Here is a 16585-nt window from a genome sequence, read left to right on the forward strand (position 1 = left end):
TGAGTAAAGGTAGCCCGAGTGGCGCAGCGTTCTAAGGCACTGCATCTCACTCATCTCATACAGACCCTGGTTCGAATCCAGGCTGTATCACATCTGGCCGTGATTGGGAGTACCATAGGGCGGGGCACAATTGTCCCAGCGTCGTCCAGGTTTGGCTGGGGTAGGCCGTCATTGTAAATAAGAATTTGTTCTTAACTGACTTGCCTAGTTAAATAACATAAAAAATCCCTTGATCATGACTCTCAGTTCCATTACATTACACCTCAATCAGTGAACAAAGGCTTCTTCTTCTTTGAGATTGGGTTGGCGGATCGCATCCAACGTTTAAGGTGGGTCACCGCCACCTACTGTACGGGAGGTTATTATTTTATTAGTCCTGTGAAGCCCTAGACCCATCCCCCCCCACACTACACCCCACCCAAACGCCAAACCCGTCCAGAAGGAGTATTCAGATGTTTTGGCTTCCAGAGCCAATTCTCCCTTTAAACAGAACATGTAAGGTCCTTGGACTAAAGCGTAATGTCAGGCTCCTTTACTCCAATATTTGGCTAGAGTAAAATACCTTCTTCTATCAATCACCTTTTTTTATAAAGCCCTTTTTACATCAGCAGATGTCACAAAGTGCTAATACAGAAACCCAGCCTTAAACCCCAAACAGCAAGAAATTCAGATATAGAGGCACGGTGGCTAGGAAAAACTCCTTAGGAAGGCAGGAACCTTGGAAGAAACCAGGCTCTGAGGAGTGGCAAGCCCCCTTCTGTCTGTGTTGGGTGGAGATTATAAGAGTACATGTGTTACAGTATAGCTTCCGTCCCTCTCCTCACCCCTACCTGGGCTCGAACCAGGGACCCTCTGCACACATCGACAACAGCCACCCTCAAAGCATGGTTGCCCATCGCTCCACAAAAGCTGCGGCCCTTGCAGAACAACTACTTCAGGTCTCAGAGCGAGTGACGTCACCCGATTGAAACGCTATTAGCGTGCACCACCGCTAACAAGCTAGCCATTTCACATCGGTTACACATAACCAACAATTCAGTTTTAAGAAAATACGTAAACAAAAGTAAGAGATAAGAATAACAAATAATAAGTCAGTTAAGAACACATTCTTATTTACAATGACGGCCTAGGAACAGTGGGTTAACTGCCTTGTTCAGGAGCAGAACGACAGATTTGTACCTTGTCAGCTCGGGGATTCAATCTAACCACTCGGCTACCTGCCGCCCCATGCGTGTGCACCGGTGCGGGGGCACCGGTGGCATCGAGGTACTTGAAGTAATATGCACAAGTAGGTAGAGTTATTAAAGTGACTTTGAATAGATAATAACAGAGAGTAGCAGCAGTGTAGAAGAAGAGGGCAATGCAAATAGTCTGGCCATTTGATTAGCTGTTCAGGAATCTTATGGCTTGGGGGAAGAAGCTGTTTAGAAGCCTCTTGGACCTAGACTCTTGGACCTAGACTTGGCACTCCGATACCGCTTGTTGTGTGGTAGCAGAGAGAACAGTCTATGACTAGGGTGGCTGGAGTCTTTGACAATTTTTAGGACCTGACACTGCCTGGTATAGAGGTCCTGAATGGCAGGAAGTTTGGCTCCGGTGATGTGCTGGGCCGTTCACGCACTACCCTCTGTAGTGCCTTGCGGTCGGAGACGGAGCAGTTGCCGTACCAGGCAATGATGCAACCCATCAGGATGCTCGCAATGGTGCAGCTGAAAAAACCTTTTGAGGATCTGAGGACCCATGCCAAATATTTTCAGTCTCCTGAGGAAGAATAATTTTTGCCATGCCCTCTTCACGACTGTCTTAGTGTACTTCGACCATGTTAGTTGGTTGGTGATGAGGACGGCAAGGAACTTGAAGTTTTCAACCTGCTCCACTACAGCCCCATCGATGAGAATGGGGGAGTGCTCGGTCCTCTTTTTCTTGTAGTCCACAATCATCTCCTTTGTCTTGATGACATTGAGGGAGAGGTTGTTGTCCTTGAACCACTGTCAGGTCTTTGACCTCTTCCTTATAGGCTGTCGCATTGTTGTCGGTGATCAAACCTTCCACTGTTGTGTCATCGGCAAACGTAATGAAATTATGGTGTTGGAGTCGTGCCTGGCCGTGCAGTCATGAGTGAACAGAGAGTACAGGAGGGGACTGAGCACGCACCGCTGAGGGGCCCCAATGTTGAGGATCAGCGTGGCGGATGTGTTGTTACCTACCCTTACCACCTGGGGGCGGCCGGTCAGGAAGTCCAGGATCCAGTTGCAGAGGGAGGTGTTTAGTCCCAGGGTCCTTAGCTTATTGATGAGCTTTGAGGGCACCGTGGTGTTGAACGCTGAGCTGTAGTCAATGAATAGCATTCTCACATAGGGGTTCCTTTTGTCCAGGTGGGAAATGGCAGTGTGGAGTGCAATGTAGATTGCATCATCTGTGGATCTGTTGGGGCGGTTTGCTAATTGGAATGGGTGCTTTAATGTGTTTGGAACCCAGGAAGAGTTGCTGCTGCCTTGGCAACAGCAAATGGAGATCCCTAATGAATACAAATACACCTACACATTTCGAGTCTCATAGCAAGGAGTTTGAATACCTATGTAAATAAGGTATTTCTGTTTTTATTATTTATACATTTGCAAACATTTCTAAAAACCTGTTTTCACTTTGTCATTATGGGGTATTGTGTGAAGATTGATGAGAAAAAATATATTTGATACATTTTAGAATAAGGCAGTAACATAACAATATGTGGAAAAAGTGAAAGGGTCTGAATACTTTCCGAATGCACCGTACATCATTGGTACCATAGCATACATACAAAAGATGTGATAGACAACTCATTTTGAATTATTGGAAACAGCTCGCTAAACAATGGTTGACAATAAGTTCGGCCTGTTTGTAATGCTTCACAATGCTATGTGTGTGTGTACATGTGTACATGTGTATGTTATGCACATATGTGTCTGTGCTTGTATGTGTGTGTGTTTGTATGTGTGTGTGTTTGTATGCCCCTCTGTGTGTGTGTGTTTGTTTGTATGCCCCTCTTTGTGTGTGTGTGTGTGTGCCCCTCTGTGTGTGTGTGTGTGTGTGTGTGTATGCCCCTCTCCCTGTGTGTGTGTGTGTGTGTGTGTGTGTGTGTGTGTGTGTGTGTACACTCTGTCCTCTGTTTGTGTATTAATGACCATTGCTCTGGCTCTAATCCTGATAAGAGGCTTTCTTAGCACTAGTCAAATTCCCCTCTTGGAAACCAACTCAGGCGTAATGTTCCATGGAAATGCTCCCAGCAATAGGCTTAATGCTAATAATTTTCCCATGTGACTGTTTACGAAACCTGTTTACACAAAACACATAGATTTTTGATAAATAATTAAAATTGTACAATATCAAGATCTCTCCGTTTTTTTCACCAGCATCCTTTCATCTGTGAAAGATGACAGGGAGTACAGCAGCAAAGTGTAAGACCGGTTTTATTATTATTATACCTAAAATTCCTGTTCATTCCTGCTGAAGAAATGTCTATTTTTTCCTGGCTACTGCTACTCTGTAATAGTCTGTTAGTGATGGTTTACAATAGATTATGGGTCAGACAAAAGACGTAGAAGAGACATAATTTTTTTTACTATAAAAGAGATTTATTTGAAACAATAGACACAAAATCCATATAATGTAATTATATTAATATTAAAGTAAACAGTATAAATGGTGTCCGGTTCAGGTGTCCGGTTCATGGATGTCAGTACGAGCAGCCCAAGTCCCAGTGAGACTTTAAAGTCCTATTCTTCCAAAGGCAACACTGCACTTTGTTTCCACGCTCCACTGTCCAGCTGAGCTGAGTCAGAGGCTATCTCTGACCCTATAAGCATAAGGTCCTAACCTTCAACCCTCACTGGGAGGTCCCTGGGCCTGCTGTGTGCCCTTCCTTGGGCAGGGATGGCTGCCAGAGGACCCTCATACCTGGAAAGGGTAGTCCTGCAGGTAGTGCACCAGTGGGCGTGGCAGGGGCAGCTGGTCAATGCAGTCGATTTGGCAGTTGATGGTGAGGCGTGTGAGGTGCTGGAGAGAGGGGAAGGCCTGTGGCAGGGGACGCATCAGCTTGAGCAGTACTGCATTGTCCTTCGCTGAGGGCTGGGAAGGGCTGGGTTTGGCATTAGGTTTTGAAGGGCCCTCTGACTCCACTCTCTTGCCCTGTTGTGTCTGGCCTGAGCCAACATAGTGTTGCACCAGGCTGCAGACATCAGGGAAGGACAGCAAGTGAGGGGGGCCTGGGGAGCTGGAATCCAGCCGGAAGCGACCCCCACTGTACTCTATGCGTACATTGGTGGGGCCACAGGCCGTCTTCACTGACAGGGTCAGCATGTAGAGAGGGTGGCTGCTGTCGCGTACCAGGAAGGTTCCCACTGACACCTTCAGGAGAGCGTCTCGAGCCTCTCTGGCTGAAATGGACCCCCAGTACCAACCTGGAGCCAGAAACAGACGCACATGTTACTATTGTGTCCCATATTATCTCCATTACATGCAGACTTTAACGCTGAAACACACACATGCTTACACATATAAACATACGCACATATAAACATACGCACATATAAACATACACACATATAAACATACACACATACACACATGTAAACATACACACATACACACATATAAACACACACACATGCTTACACATATAAACATACACACATACACATAAGGGGGGTGCTAGTAGGCATACCTGAGTTCTGTAGGTTCTGGAAGGTGGTGGTGATGCAGCAGAGGTCCTCTGTAGGGTCACAGGGAGGGGCAGTCGGGTTCTGACAACACAAATCTCCTCTCTCACCATCATTCTGCTGCATGCTGCTCATCATCCTGGCAATCATATCTGAAGGTGGCCCTCGCAACAGAGCCCTGAGGTAGGAGGAAAGAATCTATCATTTTGTGCCTGGATTGGATAGGCTATAACACAGTAGTTGCTATGGAGACAGAAACATATGTCACATCCAGGGGTGGCAAAAGGATTGTGATTTCCACCCCACAATGTTGTCATATAAGGTAAAGGGGAGGGCGGAAAAAGTGCTCATGCAGCTTGCTTCGTGTTTAATGTTTAGGGAAAATCATGATTGGTGAAAATCTGTGAATATCATACTACATAAATAGTCTTCAATAACTTGGCAAATGGTGGTATATGAACCCTTAGGAGGCACTTTGTTAAACTGTCAGCAGAGGCCTGAAGGCACTGATGCTGCTATAACAAATATGTGGGGAATGTGTAAAGAAGATGATTTTCCTCCTTTCTTTATCAACTTTGACTTAACCATGTGCCTTTATGTTAACCGTGTGTAGTGAAAAAGAAAAGGAAAGCACCACACTCTAGGCACTCAGATGCAATAATTTAATAACCAAAGTAATAACCAACGACAGCCTTGATGTCTTCATCAGGGTGTAATGACAAACACTGCAGGTCACTAGTTGATAGAGTTTGAAAGGGTCTGTAATCATGGTCGGCTGTGGCTTAATTTCATTGGTTGATGTACACATATAAAGAGAACATAAAAAAGCATGAATGGATAACATATGATCATAGATACAATTTGGTTACATAGGCCTACAAACATGATTTACAATGGATAGCAAAAACATAAGAATCCCAAGAATGGCTTCAGATCAAACTCTACGTTGAGACCGAATGGGGTCTTAAATTAAAGATCTAGGCGGCCTCTCAATTTAACAATACATTGTCAAGGTCACCCCCTATCCTAGGGAGACCGATATAGCAAAGGCACAAAATAGAGAGTGGTTTGCTTCCAAAAACTGGCCCGCAACTGGATACGTCGAGTTTTTGCTACAATGCTCAGAGATTCTTACTTTTAGTTCGCGCTTCGTTTTACCCATTTACTTTTTACAACAAGGACAAGTTATAAGATAAATTACTGCCTTAGTGAAGCACGTGACAACACCTAATAAAATAAATCATAATTATAGCGTCTCCAAAGGGGCTACACAACTAAAATAACATAAAAATAACGTTTAACAAAACGTTTAGGATCCACGATTATTGCTAACCTATTATTATTACCTATATGATATACAAACAATATATAATGTAGGTAACAAGGTTAAATCCCATGATGAATTCTTGACAAGAAATACCTTCCATTTTGCATGGAGAAAAAGTCCATCCACATTCAAACTTTCAGCCTAGGTTACAACTGTCACAGGCAGACATTTTTCGACTATAGGCCTAAATTATAATCTTCGAATATGAACTCATATAAATCCTAAACACTTCATTCTCCTGGCTTTGTTCGACACTGTCTGGTACACAACGAATAAATTCTGTGCTGAATGTTCCTTAATTTCCAACATGTGATGTCAAAACGTGGCTACATTTGATTTTCTCAGCACAGCCAAATTGTGAAATTAAAATGAGTGCATGTAGCCTAATTGTGCCAACAACAAATTCAACTTACCTTTGAACACAATAAATCATAATGAATATGAATCCAGTTTAAACATTTTGGCATGTATGCTTATACAATTATCAAATAAAACCAGTGATTATTATATATTGTAGGAACAGTCACTGAGTTGACGTTGTCATGGCGCCAATAACCCGAAAAACAAAAGTAATCTCAATAACTAAATAGACTTTTCAGATTTTTTTTCCAAATTTAAAATAATCCAAATTTATTTTGGTCATAACTATAAAATCTCCAACGTGTCAGTTTCAACCTCCGAAAAAATATAGGGTGAAGTCCAGCGGAGTAATCCGCTCACCAGACACTGTTCTTATTCGATTCTAAGGAAAGACGGTGAGAAAACCACTCTCTTGTAAATTCAGTGTTGCGGATTGACGGAAGTTCTAGGAATCTAATTCCAAGAATGGCTTTGTATTTCAGCGCCGCAGCGGCAGAGACCGCGTCTGCCCAGTGCGCACCCTGTTTCGCGGAACTGCGCTGCGTTTCGATTTGCTCCGGCGCGTGCTCGAGTTTCCTTTTCAGCCTCGCGCCAGGGGTATGGAAGAGGCTCAGCTGGCATCACCAGCACGCCTAATGCGCAGCGGATGACTTCTTAGTAGAGCACTTTCCAGGAAAGCTGACTGAAATTGACCTTAGCTGACTGAGCCTCCCCCTTATAATGCTCCGCCTTCCCTCATAATGTTTCATAGGCTACTGTTGATTCTTTAACTTTGTGATTACCGTTTGTAAACCTATTAAATGTTTAAATGAGTGTTTACAAACAAATACATCTCCAATTTTACTTCTTCAATTTATATGTTCTGTTTTACGATATTCAAGCATATATTTTCCAGGTAGAGGCCGGGTGCCATTCAAAAAAATATTTCTCAGACATAATTTGACCTCATTCAGATTATCACTGTGGTATGTACAAACACACATTCACACACATTATTTTATTTAACACTTGACCGTCCCTTGTATCCCCCATTACCCAAACATTTAGTAAAAACAGAAGACAAATTAAATATACATCATTTTTTATTTATTGGAAGATGATGTAAAATAATGAGCATCCTGACATGATTCAACCTGTATCTGATTGAACCTTCATCTGACTGTGATCAGTCCTTTCGGGGAAGGGCAAGGTGATGTGTCTTTTAGTATGGGCACCAGGGCACTGATGGTGAAACGATGGACAGAGTGGAAAAAGGGAACATACAAGTAATGTTGCATAACATAAAAAATAGACCTTGAGAGGTTGCTTTATCTTAAAATAAGCACTATCAGATCCACAAGGTAAGAAACAGACAGTTGAGGAGAAAGAGGCCAGGTTATACATGGAGGTTTGGGTGTGAGTCTGTTCCTGTCACTCTCTAGCTCTCTTCCCCGTTCTCTCCGGCCCCCTTGACGAGGCGCTTGTTACCCCTCTTCCCGCCTGGCCCACGTGGCTTGGCGAACACCTGCTTCAGAGTGTGTTCAATGGGATGGACCTCCTCATACAGAAACTCCTCCGTCAGCCCATCCCCACCGTCAATCTCAATCTGTACACACACACACACACACACATCAACACAAATACACACACCCACACCAACACAAATACACACACCCACACCACATGCGAGAGAAAAAGGGAAGAGGGAGAAAGAAGGAACATGGTTGGAAAAGATCAAGCTCAGTATACAAGCACACTGTGATATGACAGTCTGATATTATAATGTACATTAAAGATGGGTAACTTGGAGGTTGTGTAATTGTTGAACCTTTTTGGCGATATCTAGACGGTAGTCTCTCTCCACCTCATCCAGTAGGGGGTTCTTACAGCTAGAGTACAACATCCGCTCCTTAATGCTACAGCTATACCCTGGCATGGAGTAGATGAACACTGAGAGAGAGAGAGAGAGAGAGAGAGAGAGAGAGAGAGAGAGAGAGAGCGAGAGAGAGAGAGAGAGAGAGAGAAGGATTATGAGACATTCTATAACCTTTAATTGAGTATAATGTGTGTGTGTGTGTGTGTGTGTGCACGTGCGTGCCTGTGCATGTGTGTATATGTGTGTTCATGTGTGTGATACTGACCCAGAGCCTCCTGTTGCTGTCCTTGGTGGGAGTGTTTGAAGATGAAGAAGTGGTATCTGGGGGTGTCAGTAGGGATTCTGTAGGGAAGCTCACGAGTCTCTGTGGGGTTGGTGTGGACCAGCTCGACTGTCTCTTTCTCTGTGTCCAACTTCTGAGACACACACAAAAAAATCACAATACTGAGTGTGTGTATACTGAGTGTGTGTGTGTGTGCTTGTGCGTACCTGTGTGTGAACAAGAGATAGAGAATGTTTGTTGCATGTTTTGTTTGACTTTGTTTTGTATGCTCACCAGCTGTATGTAGTTGATACGTTTCTGCTTGAGTTGCTGCAGAGCGCGTTTGGCCTCCTCCTGTAGAGGGAACACTAGGCCTGTAAGAGCCTGGTGCCTTTTGTCCAAACCAAACTCCATTGTCACCTGTAGGGGCCGACATATAGCCATAAAACCACAGTCTCTGCATAACACACATCAATAATGTATTCCTACATAAACTATAAGGAACAAGGTACTGCAGATGGAAAAGTTGTTATCAACTACACAAATCAATAAAATGATGCAGGTGAAAACAGTAGAGGCTGACCAATTATGTCCGATTTCAAGTTTTCATAACAATCAGTAATCTGCATTTTTGGACGCTGATTATGGCCGATTACATGTCAATCCACGAGGAGACTGCGTTTCAGGCTGACCACCTGTTACGCGAGTGCAGCATCAAAAGGACCTTGTGGCTGCAAGGAGCCAAGTTGCTAGCTAGCATTAAACTTATAAAAAACAATTAATCTTAACATAATCACTAGTTAACCTAGTAATATCATCAACCATAACTAGCTTGTCCTGCGTTGCATATAATCAAAGCGGTGCCTGTTAATTTACCGTCTAATCACAGCCTACTTCAACCTCGCCAAACAGGTGATGAATTAACAAAAGAACATTCATGAAAAGCACAATCGTTGCACAAATGTACCTAACCATGAACATCAATGTCTTTCTTAAAATCAATACACAAGTATATATTTTTAAACCTGCATATTTTGCTAAAATAAATTAATGTTAGCAGGCAATATTAACTAGGGAAATTGTGACACTTCTCTTGCATTCTGTGCAAGCAGAGTCAGGGAATATGCAGCAGTTTGGGCCGCCTGGCTCGTTGCAAACTGTGTGAAGACCATTTCTTCCTAACAATGACCGTAATTAATCTGCCAGACTTTTACATAATTATGACATAACATTGAAGGTTGTGCAACGTAACAGCAATATTTAGACTTAGGGATGCCACCCGTTAGATAAAATACGTAACGGTTCCGTATTTCACTGAAAGAATAAACGTTTTGTTTTCGAAATGATAGTTTCCGGATTTGACCATATTAATGACCTAAGGCTCGTATTTCTGTGTGTTTATTATATTATAATTAAGTCTATGATTTGATATTTGATAGAGCAGTCTGACTGAGTGGTGGTAGGCAGCAGCAGGCTCATAAGAACTCGTTCAAACAGCACTTTCCTGCATTTGCCAGCAGCTCTTTGCAATGCTTGAAGCACTGCGCTGTTTATGACTTCAAGCCTATAAACTCCCGAGATTATAGTGCCTATAAGAACATCCAATAGTCAAGGTATATGAAATACAAATGGTATAGAGAGAAATAGTCATATAATTCCTATAATAACTACAACCTAGAACTTCTTAACTGGGAATGTTGGATACTCATGTTAAAAGGAACCACCAGCTTTCATACCGTGGGGCAAAAAAGTATTTAGTCAGCCACCAATTGTGCAAGTTCTCCCACTTAAAAAGATGAGAGATGCCTGTAGTTTTCATCATAGGTACACTTCAACTATGACAGACAAAATGAGAAAAAAAAATCCAGAAAATCACATTGTAGGATTTTTAATGAATTTATGTGCAAATTATGGTGGAAAATAAGTATTTGGTCACCTACGAACAAGCAAGATTTCTGGATCTCACAGACCTGTAACTTCTTCTTTAAGAGGTTCTTCTGTCCTCCACTCGTTACCTGTATTAATGGCACCTGTTTGAACTTGTTATCAGTATAAAAGACACTTGTCCACAACCTCAAACAGTCACACTCCAAACTCCACTATGGCCAAGACCAAAGAGCTGTCAAAGGACACCAGAAACAAAATTGTAGACCCGCACCAGGCTGGGAAGACTGAATCTGCAATAGGTAAGCAGTTTGGTTTGAAGAAATCAACTGTGGGAGCAATTATTAGGACATGGAAGACATACAAGACCACTGATAATCTCCCTCGATCTGGGGCTCCACGCAAGATCTCACCCCGTGGGGTCAAAATGATCACAAGAACGGTGAGCAAAAATCCCAGAACCACACGGGGGGACCTAGTGAATGACCTGCAGAGAGCTGGGACCAAAGTAACAAAGCCTACCATAAGTAACACACTACGCCGCCAGGGACTCAAATCCTGCAGTGCCAGACGTGTCCCCCTGCTTAAGCCAGTACATGTCCAGGCCCGTCTGAAGTTTGCTAGAGAGCATTTGGATGATCCAAAAGAAGATTGGGAGAATGTCATAAGGTCAGATGAAACCAAAATATAACTTTTTGGTAAAAACTCAACTCGTCGTGTTTGGAGGACAAAGAATGCTGAGTTGTATCCAAAGAACACCATACCTAGTGTGAAGCATGGGGGTGGAAACATCATGCTTTGGGGCTGTTTTTCTGCAAAGGGACCAGGACGACTGATCCGTGTATAGGAAAGAATGAATGGGGCCATGTATCATGAGATTTTGAGTGAAAACCTCCTTCCATCAGCAAGGGCATTGAAGATGAAACGTGGCTGGGTCTTTCAGCATGACAATGATCCCAAATACACCGCCCGGGCAACGAAGGAGTGGCTTCGTAAGAAGCATTTCAAGGTCCTGGAGTGGCCTAGCCAGTCTCCAGATCTCAACTCCATAGAAAATCTTTGGAGGGAGTTGAAAGTCCGTGTTGCCCAGCAACAGCCCCAAAACATCACTGCTCTAGAGGAGATCTGCATGGAGGAATGGGCCAAAATACCAGCAACAGTGTGTGAAAACCTTGTGAAGACTTACAGAAAACGTTTGACCTCTGTCCTTGCCAACAAAGGGTATATAACAAAGTATTGAGATAAACTTTTGTTATTGACCAAATACTTATTTTCCACCATAATTTGCAAATAAATTCATTAAAAATCCTACAATGTGATTTTCTGGATTTTTTTCTCCTCATTTTGTCTGCCATTAGTTGAAGTGTACCTATGATGAAAATTACAGTCCTCTCTCATGTTTTTAAGTGGGAGAACTTGCACAATTGGTGGCTGACTAAATACTTTTTTGCCCCATTCTCATGTTCTGAGCAAGGAACTTAAACGTTAGCTTTTTTACATGGCACATATTGCACTTTTACTTTCTTCTCCAACACTATGTTTTGGTATTATTTAAACCAAACTGAACATGTTTCATTATTTATTTGAGACTTTTATTTCAAATAAATTGTTCATTGTTCATTCAGTATTGTTGTAATTGTCATTATTACAAATATATATATATATATATAAATCAGACGATTAATCAGTATCGGCTTTTTTTGGTCCCCCAATAATCTGTATCGGTATTGGCGTTGAGAAATCTGAATTGGTAGACCTCTAGAAAACATAGTTATAAAATGTAGCTTAAAGATGAGGAGCAAGCCTCTCTTTAAAGACATCCTCCAGAGGATTTTGAACTTTTACTGTTGAAAATACAATAAAGTAGGCACACTAAAGGATAGTGTTTTTTCGACATAACTGCAAAGTTCAAGGAGTAGGGCATTCAAGGAGTTGGTCTGATGGGATGTCGTGATGTCATCGGCCTCCCCCTTGCTTCAGGAACAATAGAGGAGCAATAGAGAACAAAAGAGGAAAGGCCCACCCCCCCACATGTGCAATGTCATGACTTACCTGGACCACCTATTGAGATGTGCCTTTTGTTAAATGAGTTGAAAAGGAGACTGGAGTGACACTTTTAAAGGTCTTTAGTACAGAGTTGAAGATGAGAGGGCGGGACAAACCTTTGCTCGTCCTCTAGGAGTGTTGCTTAACCTTCTACGCTCATCCTGTGGGCATATAATGGACAAACAATGTTTCATCTCTTTCTCTCTTTTTTCTCTCACACACATGCACACACAGTTTGCACACATACTTGCACTCATTGCCTACATACACCTGAACCAGATGCTCAGACACACACACACATACACACACAGATACAAAATACACATGTGAGAATACTGAGAGAAGAACCCTAGCTTACCCATACAACCTTGTCCTTGATGGCACATTACAGAGACACAAACACATATGGATGACAATATGTAGTACACATCATACAAAGGTATAACAAGATACATTATCTCACAGTAGTAGCCTTCATCATATATGTTTGTAATATACACTGAAAATAATATACTAATTGGTGGATATATAGCACAGTCACTCCCCTTTGCATTACCTCAGTGATTTTTATTCGCTGCAGCTCCTGCTCCGCTACTGTGAGAGGTGCAGGGGAGGAGCAGGAGGACATGTGACGCAGGTACCCCTGGAAACACAGGTCGTCCTGTGGACATAGGAACCAGGAAGTGATTCGCTGAACAAGCCCAACATACTTTATTCACAAAAAGAGGGCTCCTATCCAATTTATCATACATCATCTTAACTCTTAATTTGAGCCAGTTTCCTACAGCATGAAAATAATCTTACAGCAACAGAAAATGTGAATTATTACATGGATTATAATAATGGACATTTTTGTAGCGGTTGATACATGTTTCGTAGGGGTTGATACATGTTTCGTAGGGGGAATTTCAAAGTGGAAATGACAAACTTCAGAAGCCTTTTAAAATGCAAATACACAATAAGTTTTACATTTCCTGCACTGCCGGAACGTTGTCCTGCAACAGATTAAGATCCTACACATGTAAGGAGGTAGATGAGGCCACTGAGGAAGGGTTGTGATCAGCTGTTACCATGAGCTGTCAATCACATAGTGATTCGACTGATTGGAGGCTGATATATAGACAGAAAAGGCAACTGGGTGACATCAGTCACTGACTGTAGTGTACATTATCTTCTGACCTTCTGATAATCTTCTGACCTAATGAGGTCAAGACCTCATTTAACCCCTCCTTCATCAACTGCCCTCTTGTGTCTAGTCTACCCAAATAGAATGTGGAACTTTGCTCTACTTTGTGGACTCTGGGGTGGGTGTTGTCTAGTAAGCATCTTAACCCCTGGCCCTGGACCTCCTGAACAGAGTAGAAACATTTGTATGCTGTGGAGTGAGTCAAATGTTCCAATATGCAGAAAATAAAGGGGGGAGAATGAAGTTATTTCAAAGGCCAGGGATTGATAGGGTTAACCCACAAGTCAGGTAAACCAAAGTCAAATAAAAGTGTTTTGGATTTGATGATTCCAGACCACAGACCTCAACTGTGCCAAACATCTCATCCTTGATGTGGCCTCCGCCAAACTCCTTCTTTAATGTGGCACGGGTGGCAGCGTAGACCATCTTCTCCCTCACCTACAGGGGGCATAGCGGATGAGGAAAGAACACTGAACACTGGGTAGTGCATTGCATGTGCACTAAAATGTGTATAAACTGTATGCATGATTGAGGCAGGTAACCTAGCGGTTAGAGCATGGCAGGTAGCCTAGCGGTTAGAGCGTTGCAGGTAGCCTAGCGTTTAGAGCATTGTAGGTAGCCTAGCGGTTAGAGCGTTGGGCAAGTAAATGAAAGGTTGCTGTTGAATACTTGAGCAGACGAGATGAAAAATCTGTCGATTTTGAGCAAGGCACTTAACACTAATTTGCTCCATGGGAGCTGTAATATGATGGCTGACCTTGTAAAACAACACATTTCACTGCACCTCTCCCTCCGGTGTATGTGACAATAAAACACAACTGTCATTTTGTTCTGGTGATTTGTATAGTATTGCAAGCTTGCATAATGTTATTCAATGTTGACTGCAAATAGAGATGTTTGGTCTTAGTATTTACGTACTGGTGATTGATCAGGTGACCAAGCGATGAAGATCCATTCATAGCCCTGTGCATTCTGGGAGTCGAGGCGGTACAGGATGTAGCAGGGCTCCTGAGCCACCAGCAGAGGAAGGAGGAAGTGATCATAGTCCTTGTCCCAGCTCTTTGCAGGTTCTCTGTATGCGCCTAGCACCAGTTCCTCTGAAAGACGGACAGAGAAATACTCATATCAAACTCTCATCTTTGAGCACAGTCCTCACATTTCAATAGTTGCCAGTCCCCAGTGGATCAGGTTTAGAAGATCAGCCAATTGGTAGATAAACAGGTACTCTTTACTCAGTTTTGGTTCTAGACTTCACATACTGTGTACATACATCACCCATACTTACCATCTCTGATGACAATCTTTGCTATTCTGATGGTCCCTCCCCTCACCCTGGCCAGGAAGTCCTTCAGTTCATCCGATGCTACAATGGTATGGTAGACAAGAGAGAGAGAGGGAGACAGAGAGAGGTATAGGGAGACAGAGAGAAAGAGATAGGGAGGTGGAGAGAGATATAGAGAAAGGGAGAAAGAGAGGGAGAGAGAGGGGTGGGGGGTGGAGAGGGAGACAGAGAAAGGGAGGTGTAGAAACAGAGATAGAGAAAGGGAGAACGGAAGCGAAAAAGAGAGAGGGAGATGGGGAGAGAGAGGAGAGGAAGATGGAGAGAGAGAGAAAGAAAGAGAGCGAGAGAGAGAGATGGGGCAGTAAGAACTTGAGACACCGGGGAGAAAATCTGATCCCTTGCCAGGCACTCACGGTATCGCCTTAAGTGACATAGACAGGGGTCACAGAGATACTGTACAGTTGACACGGAGTGAATAGAGTCTATACACAACAAGCTGATCCCAGAACAATTGATACCGGTTGGGGAAAGTTGTTCTCTTTCGAATGGACTGAGCCCATAATTTGGGTTATTACACGAAGTGAGTTTCCCTCTCTTTAATAATAAGATGTTCTGTAAGCCTCCCCTCTCTCACCATGGTTACCAAACACAGCAGCAGTCTCATAAATGATGTAGGATCAGGTGAGATAAGTGAGAGAGAGGAGATGTATATGCTTCCGCCCCAAGCTCCAGTTACTCACATGCTGAAACATACGCACATAGCCATAAACTAAACACACATTCCCATAGATACATATCATAAAAGCATAGGGTTTGAAATATCCCAACTGTTCAATGCTTTTAGGAAAGTGACAAATAATGTTTCACATTATATCCCTCATATGGGAGAAAAATTAATGGTTCTATATGGGAATAAATGTTTATACGTGTGGTATTATATAGACTCCAATGAAGATGATTATGTGAGTAAGGTTAGACTCTAACCGTTAGAGGCTCCATACGCGTATTCACACAGACTGCGCCCCGAGGTGTCACTCACCATCTGAATACCACGAGCTGGCATAACATTCCCGTTAAAGTAAGAATGAATTACCATAACATTACATCACATCAAATTACAGTGTTGTGTCGCAGAATGTCCCGAATTTTGTTGCAACACCAAATTCTTAAAACTCAGAACGGATCGGTAGGCCTACACGATTGGAGGGCTTTTACGCACAATGGCACAGGGCAAAGAGAGAGCACTGGTAATTGATAAGAATCACTTTCCCCCTCTATACAATACAACACTAGCTATCATTCGTTCCAATGATATCATGCGCGTCTAGGCCTACCCAAGAGGACATTTACCATGGATTCCAGTCTGGTGCGACATCCTTTGGCAGTAAGATTTCTGCTTCAAAATCCTCTCCTCCAAGGTAGCCTTCTAGAGTGAGTCTCTACGTGTCCTCTATCTCTCTCTGTTGCTGCTCAGTTAGATCCTCCGTACTGGCAGCAGGCAGTTCGGCCTAAACCAACTTCAGCGTAAGTGACATAAAAGCCCCAAGGTTGACTTGGGGGATTCCTAACGCGTGAAACCTGACCTGTGGCACTGTGGCAGGTGAGTAATAACGCTGCTGTCAATGGATATGCCACCTTAACGACTGCTATAAAATTATTCGTGTATCAATGACAATCACTTTACAG

General features: G+C 42.9%; 2 protein-coding genes across 3 annotated transcripts; both read right to left on the bottom strand.

The window, feature by feature from the left end:
- Nucleotides 1-3592: 3592 nt before the first annotated feature.
- Nucleotides 3593-7043, bottom strand: LOC110528417 (cytokine-inducible SH2-containing protein). Its single transcript, XM_021610465.3, has 3 exons — nucleotides 6438-7043; nucleotides 4703-4875; nucleotides 3593-4439 (listed from the first exon to the last, which is right to left on the bottom strand). Exons 1-3 carry the CDS (start codon nucleotides 6455-6457, stop codon nucleotides 3931-3933), a joined length of 702 nt encoding a protein of 233 aa, XP_021466140.1. The 5' UTR covers nucleotides 6458-7043; the 3' UTR covers nucleotides 3593-3930.
- A 405-nt stretch (nucleotides 7044-7448) lies between these two features.
- On the bottom strand, nucleotides 7449-16412 carry LOC110528416 (twinfilin-2-like). Of its 2 annotated transcripts, none has more exons than XM_090241794.1 (11): nucleotides 16250-16412; nucleotides 14903-14980; nucleotides 14536-14714; nucleotides 13960-14055; nucleotides 12988-13092; nucleotides 12790-12804; nucleotides 12548-12592; nucleotides 8796-8921; nucleotides 8505-8655; nucleotides 8192-8313; nucleotides 7449-7969 (listed from the first exon to the last, which is right to left on the bottom strand). In XM_090241794.1, the coding sequence occupies exons 1-11, from the start codon at nucleotides 16272-16274 to the stop codon at nucleotides 7802-7804; spliced, it is 1110 nt and encodes a 369-aa protein (XP_090097920.1). In that variant the 5' UTR covers nucleotides 16275-16412; the 3' UTR covers nucleotides 7449-7801. The 2 variants fall into 2 exon arrangements, with proteins under 2 accessions (XP_090097920.1, XP_090097921.1); XM_090241795.1 differs by lacking the exon at nucleotides 16250-16412 and adding an exon at nucleotides 15509-15563 and having other exon boundaries at nucleotides 14903-14968.
- Nucleotides 16413-16585: the final 173 nt, after the last annotated feature.

This window comes from Oncorhynchus mykiss, chromosome 7 (genome assembly GCF_057628025.1).
Source record: "Oncorhynchus mykiss isolate SJ-2025 chromosome 7, ASM5762802v1, whole genome shotgun sequence".
In the NCBI taxonomy this organism is placed as follows: Eukaryota; Metazoa; Chordata; class Actinopteri; order Salmoniformes; family Salmonidae; genus Oncorhynchus; species Oncorhynchus mykiss.

Excerpts from the sequence above, each read along its gene's own strand:
- LOC110528417 (XM_021610465.3), bottom strand. The coding sequence starts at position 6,457 with ATGATTTATTGTGTTCAAAG. Across the intron at positions 4,876-6,437 it reads ATGATTTATTGTGTTCAAAG|GGCTCTGTTGCGAGGGCCAC; the intron begins GTAAGTTGAATT and ends CTCCTACCTCAG. Across the intron at positions 4,440-4,702 it reads CCAGAACCTACAGAACTCAG|GTTGGTACTGGGGGTCCATT; the intron begins GTATGCCTACTA and ends TTCTGGCTCCAG.
- LOC110528416 (XM_090241795.1), bottom strand. The coding sequence starts at position 15,563 with ATGAGACTGCTGCTGTGTTTGGTAACCATGGTGAGAGAGGGGAGGCTT. Across the intron at positions 14,969-15,508 it reads AGAGGGGAGGCTTACAGAAC|TGAAGGACTTCCTGGCCAGG; the intron begins ATCTTATTATTA and ends CATCGGATGAAC. Across the intron at positions 8,314-8,504 it reads ACAGCAACAGGAGGCTCTGG|TGTTCATCTACTCCATGCCA; the intron begins GTCAGTATCACA and ends TCTCTCTCTCAG.